Here is a 16,006-nt window from a genome sequence, read left to right on the forward strand (position 1 = left end):
TTTAAATTATTTTATATATTTATATATTTTTTATTGGTCACCTAATATAACTAATTTCCATTAAATTATAATAATTTTTATGACTCTGGTCCTAAAGTCAAAATTAGCCGTTGGTCAAGATAGCCGTTGGAGGCTCTGCTCAGACTATTTAACATGCTAAGCTGGATCTGTTTCTTCAACTTGTCCTGACGATGAACCACACTAGTTGGTTCGAAATGCATCGACAAATGATTTATCTTGTGATTTATGCCGAAGAATTTCTCTTAAACTTAATATGGATCACAGAAGCCTCAATTCAACAAAGGACATTGCAGGTTAGGAGGATCACACAAAACAAAGACAGAGGTCAGCACTAGGCTGCAAGCATCCCTCACAATCCATTCCTCCATGACCACTACCCTTTCCCAAGATTTGGTCTCATTCGGACTGAGATTTCACCTTCTACAGGAAGTTCTCTGTCTTTTACAGGAAGTTCTGTGTCTTCTACAGGAAGATCCTGTAGAACTTACAAACAAGCCAAGATTGATCTCTGAGGAGGACCTAAAGGTTGGGAATCTGTCCACAAGGCCTATAAACATCCTTGCTTCCGTCCATCACCATATGTCACCCTCTTCCATCTCTTTACACCTCCGTTGCACTCATCCTTTTATTTGTTCCTGCACAGTCACACACAGAAAACCCTGTTTTCTTCATATTGCCAGCAAAAACTTTTATTGACAAATCAAGCAGCAGTTTCTCACTCACCATACCTGTCACCCTCCATCTAGACTCCTCATCAGCCGAGACCCTCATCAACAATATATCCCTGCTCATTCTAGCTTGCATTCCAGGAGGAGAAGCAACTACAGGACATCCTATAGGAATCCTGTAGCAGCTGATCCCTCTGGAAGACATACTCCAGAGACAGGGACAACAAAGGATGGCAGAGGAGACATGCAAAGAGCTCGTTTTGAACATAAGAACATCAGCAACAGCCAAAGCCAAGCATGCAGTGTGCATGCAACAACAACAACCGAAGGAATGGGTTCCAAAACCCAAAATCTGCATAATACGGCCGCGACCACGTAGGTAAGTGCCTAAACTCATTGGTCAATTGCATAAATCATATTTTAAAAGCTGCATGCCTATGGGAATGGTTCAGATTGAAGGGAATCGGTGGCCAGTCAACTGGCCACCCTCGGCCAGTTACATATCCTCGTGGGATCCAAACGAGCCCTGCTACATTCAAAATTGCCGATTAGATGTGCAGCCAACACGTGTGGAGTGTCCATTCAGGGAGAAATCGTCAGGACTGGTAGTGGTGGCGGTGGATAATGGCAGAGCGGAGGTGATGACGGTTAGAAACACGCAAAAGCATTATGGCTGTGATGTCAGATCAACGGTCTGGTCCGGCCACCTCATCCCCTCACCACAAATCACACCGCAGATTAAAGATGCCTGGCTGAAACATGCAACAACTTCTGTTCATTCTGCACTCACAACGTCCTCGACTGGAGTACGCGTCCACCGCTTCCAAAAACTGTTAACCAGTCATCCTCCATGGGTTTTTCCACCTGTTTTCGAAAATCTCTCGCGTATCGGGCTTGCTCGAAAGCACAGTATCATTCTATAGGAACTGGGGGCCTTCTATAGGAAGGGTTCTACAGGTAAGGCAGAATAGCTCTGCGGAGGAGGAAAACCTGGGATTTTCGCTGAATTTGGAGCTTCAACAAGGTAGGCTCAAAAAAACTCATGTATGCATGATGTGTTTGTGCAAGGTGGTGAATTGAACGACATCAGATTGGAGAACCAGAGCAAAACTCTGCCTGTGTATTGGAAGTGAAACGTCTGCCTGCATAGTTCACTGAGTTTCCCCCAGTTTTTTTTGCATCAAAAATATCCTCCACGTTTTCTTTTTAAATTCTCTTGTAGGGAAGATATATGCAGCCGTAGAGGCCGGCCTATGTGTGTAAAAAAAATAAAAATAAATTTTGAATTTGCATATCTATCTGTGTGCTGAGAAGAGAACTTGTGTCCTTATGCTCTGTCTGTAAAAACAAAAATTCTTCCTTTCATAAACAGACAGTCGAGTTTTGGGTGACAACAGTCTTAAAACAAGGGAATTGTTGCTAGTTGATATTGAACACATGAGAAATTCCTTCTTGGGTTCAGGGGAAACCAAATTCAACTATCCTCTATTTCAGATTGACTATTTGGTTGCCTGAGCATTTCCTTTTCTGAGTAAAACATAAAAAGAGCACTCTCACCATGCTAGGAGGATTCATAAGGAAAGAACCCTCGGACTCTAGCAAACTGCACGAGCATCCTGAGGTGGTGGACCTTTTCACCCGAGCAAATTGGATATCCTTCTTTGACAAAATTCAGGGTCATGATGAGGAGATAACTGAGGAGTTTTTAATGTCCCTGAGACCTTAATTAAGGACACATGCCACAGTTAGTTTTAGGGGCTTGACCCGAGAACTTACCCCTGAGCTTATTAGTTGAGTTACTGGTCTACCATTGGACTCCCTTGGAGCAAAGAAGAGAGGTCATTGGGCCAAGTTGCTAAGAAAACATTCTTTCTGCCCGAGGAGCATCTTGTAGAAGACAAAAACGGGGTTAAAAGAACTAGCTTGCCTCCTCTTTGGAGTGAAGTCAGTTTTCAAATTATGAAGTACATCACATGTGAAGGGAGGTTTAGCATCATATATGGATATCATTTCAGGTTGTTGTGTGAACTAAGGCATGGGATTTACTTGCCTCCAGCCCAGAAACTGAGCATCCCATATTTCCTTCTTCAGTCACTAATTGAATGTGGTACAAAGTTAAATGAAGGGATCCCAGATCAGTCGGCCCATCATGGGCTCATCAAACTATTGGTGGAAGATGCTTTGCACACCTACATTGTCCCCATATCTTGGAAACTCATCAGAAACATGTCCAGGGATGACAACATTAGAACATTTGCTGAAAACATCACCCCATCCAGCAGTGAGGAGGGAGAGCACACTGAAGAAGGTGAGAAAAACAATGATGAAGGAACACAGGACATTCAAACACAAAAAGAACAGAAAGAAAAAGGGGAAATGGGCCAGATTGCTGAACCTAAAACGAAGGAAGAAACAACAGCAAAAACACCAAGGGAAAAGAGGATGCAGAGTAGAAAAGAGAAGGCCGAGAAAGCCCAAATGAAGGCTTCCCCAACCAAAGCAGGCACACAAAAACAAAAGGAAAAGACACACACTGAGATATCAACAACACGGACAGAAAAAATGGACACAGGGATTTCTATAGGAAGCATGGAAAAAGAACAGAAAGAGGAGAAATCACCTGAGATGTTGGCAAGAGAGGCAGTAGTTGTGCTTGCTGCCCTAAGCACACCTACAAAACCAAAAGGGAAGAGAAAGAGGCAAACCTCCATGTACTTTAAAGCAAGGAGAAGCACAAGGATCAAAGTGGGCAGACCCCAGCCATAATCAAAGGAGCCAATTGTCATTGAGGACACAACAACTAAACCAAAAGAAGAGTCTCCTTCAAAGATATACATCACCTATGAATGAGGAAGCCCAAAAACCTCCACCTAGAGAGAAAGAATCGGGATGATGGACTCAAAGACAACTCTACAAGAAGCTGAGACATCTCTACAAGAAACTCTAGCTAAGTTAAAAGAGACCGAGAAATTGGAGGAAAAGGTAGCCAAACACTCACAGGGACAAGAAAAGGCCGAGGAGACACTGGAACCAAGCCATCAGCCTAGCTCGGGCTCATACTACAACCTGTTAGAAGCTGGGAAGATCATTCCCCAGAAGTTTGCTGTGCCACTCTTCTTTGCATTAGAACAAGAATGGGTTAGGACTCACACTTGGATGAGGATTGCCAAATCCAAGGGTGTGGCAGACATAGGCCACCTAGAAGAACAACTCAAGGAATCAAGAAAAGAATTGGCCATGGTGAGGCACATGGAAAGCAGTCAAAGGGCCAAATTACAGGAGGAGAATGAGCTGCTGAAACAACAATTACAACTACAGGGAGGTCATCAGGAAGATAGGCCATCCATTTTGGGAGAGCGGCAGAAGAAATACAGTTTTTAAAACAATAGGTGCAAGAGAAAGAAGCCCAACTAGCCTGCATGGACAGCTGGGTAGTAGAAGCCTTACAATGTAGGCAACCTGCTAAGTCATATGCCTTATATCTTAAAGATCAATGGTTGCAATTTCAAATTAACACCTTGGCCCAAAGGGGCACCATTCCATTTCAGAATTACCATCAATTCATGGATTTGTGTGATAGTAGCTCAGTAGAAGATAAGGCCAAGTTATAAGAATTATATTTACACAACTTGGCCCTTTCAAACATGAACCTGTGGGACCCCAATGCTGTATTGGGAGATGTGCAACTCATGGCCATGACCTCTTGGTTAAACCATGAGGAACAGAGGGCAACAGAGATTCGAGATATTATGAACAGGGAGCTAAGCAAGCCACTCATGATCTTCGAAGAACCAGAAGATCCCTCAGCTTTAATATATGCCCATTAGCACCTGGCCAACAACCCTCAGGTTCTCCCAGATTACATTGAGAGACCAGCTCAGGCCATTGCTCACTTCGAGTACATGGAAAGACTGTTGGGGGATAACTACATTCATGCTTGCACAAGGAGATGGAACACACTGTCCCACAATCTAAAGATAAGAGAATGCCACTCCCCAACCAGGATGAGGGAGGCCTTGGCAAGAGTGCCACTCTATAGACAGTCAATGCAAAATTTGCAGGCCAACTAGATTGGCCTAAAGTTCAGTCCTCCCTTGCTTTTAGGACTACTGGAAGGGGTCAAAGAAGAAGAGGAGCACAGGCAGTAGGAGGAAGTAGAGAGAAAAGCAAGGTTTCATGACCGAGAGGAGGACATCACCTCGGACGCCTGGAATGTTAGAGAGGCAGTCAAAGCAATCAGAGATGAAGAGTTGGATTAGTTGCTCAAAGGATGAGCAACACATTTAGCAGGGGGGTGATGATGAGCCCCAAAAATGGGTATCTTATTGGGCTCATTTTGCCTATTTTTCTCAATTAATCCACCATTATTCATAGTTTATGCATGTTTTTGAATATATTTGTGTTAATTGAATGAATGAGAATAGTCACTTGACCATGAAGTCTAATACGTGCTATTTGCAGATTTTTGGACATCTTTTGGACCAAGGTCAAGAATTTATGAGCCAGTTGATAGCCAAATACGAGGGAACAAGGCTGAGGATTAGTAGGAAGGGTGTCTCCCGCACTAAATGGCCCCTTCCTCGAGTTCTCCACCATCATCTCGGAGTTCAACATCCCACCAAAGATGATTTCCAAGGGCAGCCGAGCAGCTTTTGTGAAGTGGCTGATTACTTGCAGTTTTGAGCAGCCAATCCCCTCAATTTAAGGAGGGCTATTGGAGGTCCTCGTGGGGCATAAGGAGGAGAGCTTCAAGCCTTGTTTTTTTTAGCTCTTAAACAATTGTATTTCGCACTTTAGTGCTGCTCTGCCTTTTAGCTCATTTTCGAGCTTTTGCTGTAAACATTTTTGTGACATGGTTATTTTTTGAGTAATGGAGATAAATTTCATTTTGCACCAGCTCTGAGCTTTTCACATGAGGCTGTAGCTCTTGGGGTTGGGCACAACCCAAGTGCAAGTACCTCCTTTGTGTACTATTATGTGTTTTCTTTGCATGCATAGAATAATTTCTGCTATTTAGGTTAAGATCTTGCTTTGTTACTTTTGATGATTAAGATAGTTTTTTCTGCTTCAGGTTGATTTGACAGGTTGATAACAGAAAATATCTTCAAAAAAGGCCATCAAGCAACCCTTGATCTCACCTCTCCCTCCTTGGGACCATGAGCTGAGACTAAGGTGTCCTTGCTGCCACAAAAACACTATTTTTGCCTCCTCATGCAATTGCTAGTGTTAGATATTTAGTTAGGAACGCTGATACCAGTTGTACTTGCATGTTTAGAATCTGTTCTTGCTTAGTTTCCATAGTTATCTTGCATGATTTTCTGCCAATAAACTTCTGTTCATCATTTTTCTGGTTTGTAGGTCAAAGTAGGTCAAAATAGCTAGATCTCTGGTTTTTTTAGTATTTCTTCAATCATTTGAGAAATAGTGTGCAGAGCATCCGTAATACCTCCCTGTATATCCTTCCTCCATCATACCACCTGCTCCAGCCCCTAATTCCAGATTCCTTCCCTTCATTCGCCACCCTTTTCCAACTTGACCTAATTTCCATATCTTTGTGCAACCTTGCTCCCTCCATCCTTGAACCAAATCCAACCACCTTCATCACTTCTTAGCTTCATTTACGAGGTCTTAGACCCCTTCACATCCTCATCCATCCTTCATTTCCACTTTCCCACAGTTTTTCCACCATTAACCCTCCAAAATCCTCTCTCAGCTCTTCCTGTAAAACATCCTGTAGAACCCCTGCAGACTTCCTGTAGAAGTTCACGTGAGCAGTTTTTCGAGATCTGATCACTGTGAAACCCTCTGGAAGGGTACTAGGGACCCCTTAGGCCCTCTTCTCACCTTCCCAACCTCCTGCAAGTGCCTACCCCATTTCCTTTCGTCAATCAACCTCTACACAGTTAAAAAGAGTTAGAGCACAATAATTCAGTAAAATTACTCAAAAATGAAAAAAGATGTTTTTTCCATATTTTACTGCAGAAGTAGCTTAGTCACATGCATTTTTCCTTTCTAAAAGTCAATGGCATCCATTTCCACTGCTTTCATTTCTTTTCTTGCACCGGTAGGGTTAATCGGTAAAACTAGGGTTTGCATTTCTTTTCCACTTTCAGCTTCTTTCTGCAAGTAGACTAGCCTCCTTTGAGTTAGCTTTCATCCATCACAGTTAAAAGCTTCTTCTAAGAGATCATAGAAGTTGGCTTAAGCTCCTAGCGGACTTGTGCCAGCTTCTCAAGTGACAGCCTGCGGCAAGAGCTAGTACTTGTGCGTATAGCACTATCGCTTCCAAGTTTGTTACGAACAACCGGGTTGATAAAAGTAAAGAAGGGAGTCCCAGGAGTTGCAACATCATTGCCGCAATACTGGAGCTCACTAGTCAACCAATGACATCAAACATCCCTCAACGAACTTTCCATACCTACCACGCTTACCATTCCATGGTTGGATGTTACCGGTCGTCATAAGACCGACAAATGTGGGCGTTGGTCGATCGACGACATCAAACATCCTTCGACGAACTTTCTATACCTACCATTCTTTTCATTCGACAGTTGGACACTTTGGTCATCATAATATTGACTACAATGAATGTTGGTCAACCAACGACATCAAACATCTTTCGATGAACTTTCCATACCCACCATGATTTATGCTCAACAATTGGAGGGTTGCATGTCATCATAACTCCGTCGATCACCATTGTCGGAAGACCAAAAAACTAGAGTATTTATAAAAAAAAAAATATGAAACAAAAACAATCCATATGACCCTTGTTAAGATCCTTTGGGATCTAACGAGGCTTATTCTTCCTATTAGTGATATCCATTAGAATGGTTACAATGAAACTACTCACATAGTTCCCATGGAAATGGATGTGATCCACAGGGCACTACCGAAGCAATGAGAATGAAATCTCATTTTTATTTGTGAAATATGAATAGGATTCAAACTATTAGGATTTGTTTCCACTAGCATACCTAGGAGGAACATATTGTCTAAGATATTAAAGGATCATCCTGAAACAATTTGGAGAATAAAACCTCAAGAGAGTTGACTCAAGGTTTAAACCTTTCCTAAGCTTAAATCTATTCGATAGCGCAGAGGAGCATGGAATATAATAATATGAAGCATTTTAGAGAAATCCATAGATGGTAGTTGCATATTAAATAGGAAATGAACACATGAGGGAAGGATGCACAATCAGGAAATAGGGAAATGAAAAAATATCCTCATACCTCCTTGTTATAAGATTAGGGTAAATATGGTCTTTGGGAAGCACAAGTACTAGTATTTATGAACAAGAAGGGATAAAATATGTATGTTGTTTGGATATAATGCATAAGTTACAATAATGCCAAAATTCATGAGCTTGTTGTTTTTCTCTTTACTAGGCATAAGTAGATAAATTGTTGGCTGAAAATGGATTTGAAGTGATTGAAATTGTGTAATATTGAATCTATTTTCTCAATATCCTTAGCAACCAGTTGGGGATATTGATACAAAACTATATAAGGCTCTATATCGAATAGGATTGGAAATCCAAAAAATCTATAAAGGACAAGTGCTTAGAAACTAGAGGGCCGAGATTCATTGTTTTTCTTTATAAGTAGAACCATTGTAGTCATATAATAGGTTCTATCCTAAAGGTTGTAAGATATATTCATATGTTAATAAGAGGCCACTGTTAGCCATTTTTTGATACTCTTGTAGATTTGTGCTTGTTGGTGGGCTATTCTTACCTATCCCACTAGAAATACAATGAGAGTCAATGCAACTGAACCAATGGTTGTCTATAAACTTAAAATCCAATTTCCAGTGTCTTTGAAGTAGGAGAATACTAGGTTTGGTAAGAGACAACTGAGATCAAGAGCCAAATAGAACCATCTAAATTAGGATACTTTCGAAATCCCTTTAATTAAATTTTGTTCATCAAATTGATCTGCTCCAAATGTTACGATACTGGGCTAGTAGCCACGATATCCTAGAGTTGTTGTATAAAGCGATATATCAAACAATTAAATTTCAGAAAATGAGGGTTTTTCACACCTTAAATTCACATTTCCACATCCAAATGGATTTAGTAAGAACACAGATGTTGACAAAGGCAAAAGAACAAGACCCTGTTCACAAATAGGACCAAGCATAATTAATATTCTTTGATGAGAATGATAATAATATAAAAAAACCTATATCCTATGTATTTTATGTCCTATAAAAAATTGATGACATATGCCTATAAGAATATGCATCTAACATAACAAAAAAGGGACAAAAATGCAAAGGAAATGATATGACATGTACTATTAGATATGTAAAGTATAATAGATGTAATGGCATTGACAATTACTCCAGAGAGGAATTGATCCACATTCCATATCTAGAAAATGAGAGTACAATCAAGCAATAATATTCAACTTGGAAAAATGCCTATTTAGAATTGAAACAAAGCATAAGTAGAAAACAAAATTATACATTTGCTACATTGGCTACATGCAGTGACATTCGCACATGAAACAATCCATATGATCAAGAAAGCATACTAAAATCAATGAATATGCTTGGAAGATATGGTGAGAATTATTCAAGGTGTCGATACCAACTTGACCATACCATGCTTGATGGAAAATTTTATGCCATAAGAAATTCATAGAGGTGGTGAGACAACTTTGGAGCATTGTAGATAGAAACAAGTTAAGCCAATTATTGTGAAATTTCAATAAACAAGAAATTTAATATCACAAAGATAAGAAATATTTTGCATATTGGCATGGTAGTCACAAATGATATCACACCACATGTAATATGTAAAGCCCTCTAAAGAAGCTCAAGATACATGGAATTTTTTTACAAGACATCCTATGAAACCAATGTTCTCCATTTTAAAACAAATTCTATAGTCTAAGGATGCCAAAAAGTGACCCAGTCACAAATCATATCAATGTACACAAAAATACAAGAGACCAAGTTATTTTTGTGGGTGAAAACCTATAGAGCAAGTATCTCTCCACTATAACCTTTAATAATTTGCCTTGATCTTCTCAAGTATTTATGAGATATTTACTAAGAAAATAATGGGGTTAGGTTAGGAATAAAGGGACTAATGGAGATGAATATTACCTTTATCTTATCTCCATCAATTTCTCTATCCAAAGAGAACTTAGACATTGATATTATCCACCAATGTTGCTAACTACTTTAGGGATTGTTTTGACCATGTCACAAGTGGCATCATAAGTGGTTTGGAGATGATTACACTCTGTTGATATAACTGATGTCTATAACATCGTGGATTCTTATATCTGTAACAATACCCCCCTTTCTAATATACTATCTTTATCATCATGATATCATCGATCAACCCTTCATCAGTTCATTTTATACAAGCCAAAATCATGTTACATTCATCCATAATGATTGGGATTATAACAACTCCTTAATATCACTAAGATTAAAGCATATCTTATCATTAATAGGGTAGTATTTTATTTTATTTTATTTATTATTATTATTATGTATTTATATTTTTTTATTTATTTATATTTATTTTTCTGAGGAAAACCTTGATGAGAAGCCCAAGGATGCTTCCCCACATTCACAAATGACATCCCTAGTAAACCTATTGTGATAGAATAATGCACCTTACCAAAGGACATTCAAACCAAGCACTTGCTGATATGGAACTAGCCAAATACCCGTCAACATTGACAATAATTGGTCGGGCTAACCACTTGGGCTAATTTAGTTTTAGACCTATAAACATAACAAGTTCACACCTAGCTTTAATAAATGATGTATTGGGTATTCTAAGTTACCCGTAGCATGCACCTCATGTTGTAATTAGTCATCTGCTGCCAATTGCAATGGGAGTCCAATAAATGTAAACAACAAGTTTATAATAGTAACAAAGAAATTTTGCCTGTTTTCTTTGGAATCTGGAAAAATTGGAAGATATTTTCTAGGGAATCACAAAGCTGCCCAAAGCATAATGCAAGACAAATAACATATCAAATATAAAATACATATCAGGGAAAAATATCTGAGTGTGTAATGGAAAATATCCAAGATATTATTCTTATTTTGGCTAAGAATAATTCTACATAGATCTTCATCTCTGCTAGAGGTCCTACAAATTCTTCCTCCTGTATCTTCAAATTTGTGTGGTCTACAAGGAAGCCAAATTTTCAACCATGAAGAAAGAAATATAATATTAGATATTTGAGTAGCCCTGTTATAATCATGACAAGTAGGTGCCATACTTATTCAAATTGAAAGTTCTATCTTCATCTCTACACGGAAATACAATGTAGCTATTTGTTGATGGTGTTGGATATTCCGCCAACAATAGGGGATCTCCCCAGTGTAAAGTCCCAATTAGACCCTACACCGTTTAGAGTGAGTGTCCCATCTAGAATGTCAGTTTGATTGCCATTTTCCTTGACTTAGGATATGCCTTGGCAAATATTAACAACATATGAGAGAACCACTATCACTTTTGAGACACACATGTAACATTAGCTTTGTGAAATGCGTAAGGATAATGTGCATAAAATGGTTCCATGAATAAACTGAATAGCATGAGCCTTTATAAGAACAATGTTAACACTACTCTAATAAAGATACGTGTAAGGAAATAATTGGTAATTGATTGTAAAATAGTTTACAACCAATCGCGATCATGAAAGCATGGAGACATACAATTTCAATTAAGATTTGTATCAAAGACAAAAACATAGTTTGTTCTCTTCAACACATGAGAATGAAAACAAAAACCACAACCATTACAAGAGAAGTCTTACAATGCTTTATGATATATGCGTGAAAAAGTTGCCCAACTCAAAGAGCTTATGATGATTACGTAGAAGTATCAAAATGCACAATTACAAAAGCACTCACTTGATCCAATAGTGGAACATGGAAGCTACTACTTTCTTTTCAAAAGAACAACAATATCTCTCTCATATGCTTACAAGAGAAGTCAAAGCTAAAATTCCTCCCTTTTCTTTGGCCATGAGGGTCTACTTATAAGAAATGAGATGACCTTTCACTTCCCATGTGAATCTTGGATTCCCCTCATGACTCTTCAACTTCTATGTGACCTTTGGACTTGCTTGTGGATTTTCGACTTCTACATGTATTTTCATTTTCTTCCCATTTTCTAATTACAAAATTGTAGCCAAAATCATGAAAATAAAATAAAACACATTTATGTACAAATTTGAGTAATTTGTAGTTCTAGCACTATGACATGGATCTCCTTTGTGATATACTCATACAATGCCTTGTATTTTTCTGCTACGTATTTCACTTTTTGTGATAGCTCGTGCGAAAATTCCAATCTGGAATCCTATTGCAACAACTATAAATTATTCTCCTAATTGTTAATTTTATTTAACAATTTATTTGCATTTTTCTACGACAAATACTGAATAAATCTTTGTAATGCCCTACTTAATCTTATCATGCTAATTTTTATTAGTGTTTAATTTATGTGAAAATATTGACTTATAATTATCAAGAAATATTGGTATATACCTACATTTGTGAAACTGTAATTTTATTTTACTGACATAAATTTTATTATTGTTATTATTCAATTCCCAACTTGTCTTCTCAAATTTAATTTTGGATAGGATATGGTCTCCTCCCATTTATTCCAAATTAAATATCCATATTCCAACTTGTCTTCTCAAATTTAGTTTTGGATAGGATATGGTCTCCTCCCATTTATTCCAAATTAAATATCCATATCCCAAGATGTATTTTCAAATATATTTGGGAGAAGATATGGTCTTCTCCAATGTAATTCTGAATCAAATATCATATTTTATTCCCAAAATGTCTTCTCAAATCTACTTTGAACAAATATATGGTAAGAAAAGTCAAGGATACTAAATGAAAGGATAAGGGGGTAGTCATGACATTAATGATAGGTGGTTGAGTTGGATGGGAGGAAGAGTCATAAAAGGGGAAGGATGATGAGAGGAGAGGGGATCCTTGGCCTTGGTTTTGGTTTTGGAGGATTTTGTTTTGGGAGGAATGTGGAGAAAAAGAGAAGGGAGAGAATGAAGAGATAAATAAGAGAATTCAAACTGGATCTAAAGAGTGTTTGTTTAACTTGGACACACTACATTTGGTTGGACTTGGGCTCGGAGGGCTAGGGAATTTGTGGAGGTTCCCTGGGCTAGGAAATAATTTCTAGTTGGCTAGGAGGCAAATTCAGTCGGGTAGTCGAGAGGAGCATCCCAAAAGAGCCAGGAGAATCTCAACCAAGCTATTGGAATATGTATTCTTCCATTTATTGATTACTTATGTAAATGGTTGCAATGAAATTCTTACTTGTTTAATATGTTGTAAATAAATTTTAATTGTATATTATCATCAAATAAATGTTGAGTTATAAATAAGTTATTTCCCTTCTTATTGTGTTTAAATAAAATAAATTTAGTTTGTAGTTGGAGGACCCTAGGAAGGATCCTCACATATGGTATCAAAGCCACATTCAAACTCTTTGGGACCTTATGGGCTTTGCATATGTTTCGACTGTCCATATGACTATACTCAATCATTAAATTCTGAATTTAGTTGCACGATAGAAAAAAGTAAAGTGGATTGTGCAAACATTACTGCACCAGAGTTCTCAAATTGTGGAAATATATAAAGTTATATTACCCTATTGTTTCCTGCCATTTTCAAAGATATATACAAACGTCCTACACTATATTAAGTGCCCTTGGGTATTCCAGAAAATGAGAATTTATGTGATATATAATATCTACATTCATAACCGTCAGTTATTCCATTATTAAAGTATTATGCGTAACCTAAACCTGACACATCCCAAGAGAGATCCAAACGATAAAATTATTAAGAGTTGTTCATAAGCAAGGTTGGTGTAAGTTGACTGTCGGTGTCGAAGCAGTGACCCAAAAGATGCCTCTGGTAGAGAATCAATTGAAGATCCAAGAACTCTCCAGGTTATTATCTACTCCATACAGTTATAGCGACTGTCTATAGTCATATACATGTGATAAATGTATCTATACTATATAGTCATCCCCGTATAATCTGAACCAATTAACATAATATACTGAAGCCGTTGAGAAACATATTTCACAGGACCGAGCTATTACTATTATTTTACATTTAACTCTATGCGAGAAAGAAGAAATTAATCAATTCATTCTAAAACTATTCATGTTAAAAGGATAATCGATTGATTGGGAAATCCCACTCCATTCTAGAATTTTGACCTCATCATTTTTATTTATTTTGGTTTGATTTCATAGTATTTGTTGGTAAATGAAGAATAAAGCCATACTTAGATTGCAAACCTTTAAAACGATAGATTTTAATAAAATGCCAATCATTTTTTGTTTGTTTGTAAATTTGGCAGTGCTTCCTCTATTTATATTAATTTTCCAAAATCAGAGACTTCCATTTATTCCAGTTGGCTTACCTGCCCGAAGGAAACTAGGTAGCCACCTGTCTACATTAAAACTTGTCCAAAATTTAAATAGGTTTCTTGCTATCCATCTAGCGGCATTGTCTTTACTGTCTATACTATTGCTCAGATAAAACAAATTAAACAAGTAAAAGCATTTCATCAAAAATTTATCAGATTTGAACTGGACTGCTGCATCAATCCTCATCCGAGGATATTACTGGGGCTAGCGCTTTGGCACTGGAGCTAAGCATCTCGCTCCTCTTCATATCTTGTAGTGTCTGCTCAATTCTTCCCAAGGCAAAGTTGTTCCTGTAGGTTTGTATCTAAACTGTTGTTATTTCCCTAAGTAGTTAAGCCCTTACTGGATCCTTTTCCTTGGTATTCTCCTTTGCCTCTCTTCTGCCACCCGCTGCTTGTTCTCAATTCAGGGTCATGGTTCGTGCCACCACATTCTTCATTACCCAATACTGTTGTATTGTTTACCTGAAGAGGGAGTGGCGGCCTCGAGAATTCCCTGGATCGGGAACCATGCTTTCCCACCCCTCCATGGGGATGTCTTGTTTCTTAATATTGTCATTAAGTTCTCTCTCCCAACCAGCAATTTGGGCTTTGATGTATGATGGGTTCCCTGCCATATATGTGTCAATAAGAGTTTTCATGTGTTCACTACCCAGCTTCCTCCCTCTTTTCCTTTGATCCTTGCTCGAACCACTTGTTCCTTCTTCCATATTTTTATCTCTCTTGCCTCTCTTGGGCGCCATGTTACTCCCTGCCTGCTTGTGACTGTATTCTTCTCGTTTTTATTTGTCTTCCTCACTGTGCTGGCCAAGGTGTGAGGTGAGACCTATCACATAGCCATTACATTTATCAGAATTATAATAGTAAAACAAAACAATTTCCCATTTACCCATTTCCTTTTTGTTATCCCTTCCGTTTCCAAAGTTTGTTTCCTTCAAGATTTCTGTCTTAATGTTGCCAATACTCTCCATGTTATGGGTTCCTTCCTTTCTTGATTCTCTTTCCATTTTTCCTCCACGACAACAGTTGACACGCGACCTGCCTGTTCTGGGCATCCTCATGGATTCTTCCCTAGGTAAGGTCGGTTTTCTGTTCCTCTCTTCCCAGGGTCTCTCTGGTTTGGCTACGTCTTCCCTCTAGGTGCTGGCTCTAAATTCCTCCCCTAGAGGTTTTTTGTTTCCTTGGTTCTCTTTTTTCTCTGTTTTTTTCTTCCTCGAGGTGCTTACTTGTTACCTTTTGGATCCCTCCCAGAGTTTCCTATAGGGGTGGCTATAGTCACGCTTTGTCTGAATTTATTTCAAGCTTTTGCCATGGTATAGACCTCTCCCATCCTGGGTTCTAGTCCCTCCCGCCTTAGTTTCCTATCCCGTGTTTTCACAAGCATTTCTACTATTTTGTCTAAACCAGGGTCGCAAGAGGGTCTGGGTTCCTCCTTGACAGACTCATTCTTTTTCCCTATCAGATTTCCTATATTCCTACAGATATTAATCCTGAGCCTTACAAGGTTGGGGAATAGAGGAACTACATACCAACTTGTAGGTCTGGTGTTGCTTCCGTCCACAGTCTGGATCGTCGCTCTTCAGCCACCTTTCCTCTCTCCAGCTCTCATCTCTGTTGTCTGCATGCTTCTAACTATGCCCTGATTTCCTTTAAGTTTTATTCCCCTCTCCTTCCTATCCCTTGCCTTTACTACCACATGTTTGGCATTATTACCTACGCTAATCCTACACCGTCACCTCAGAATTCTACCCTTGGTCCTAGCTGTCACCTCCTCTCATTAATCCTCACTTGCTCCCGACCGCTCTTGCCGTGTACGTGTTGTCCTTGTCTTGCCACTTTCTGACATCCTTCTGCT

General features: G+C 38.7%; 1 protein-coding gene across 1 annotated transcript in view; it reads right to left on the minus strand.

Moving 5' to 3' along the window:
- Nucleotides 1-8,704: 8,704 nt before the first annotated feature.
- The window catches only part of LOC149181368 (protein ENDOPLASMIC RETICULUM-ARRESTED PEN3-like), a 33,406-nt gene continuing 26,104 nt past the window's right edge, over nt 8,705-16,006 (minus strand). Inside the window, exon 2 of the mRNA XM_089414169.1 lies at nt 8,705-8,809. Within this exon, the coding sequence (XP_089270295.1) occupies nt 8,705-8,809 (105 nt within the window). The remainder of the gene's footprint in view (nt 8,810-16,006) is intronic.

The sequence above is a fragment of the Pinus tabuliformis genome, chromosome 3_2 (genome assembly GCF_031772625.1).
Source record: "Pinus tabuliformis cultivar Carrire ecotype Pingquan chromosome 3_2, CPIR1, whole genome shotgun sequence".
NCBI lineage: Eukaryota > Viridiplantae > Streptophyta > Pinopsida > Pinales > Pinaceae > Pinus > Pinus tabuliformis.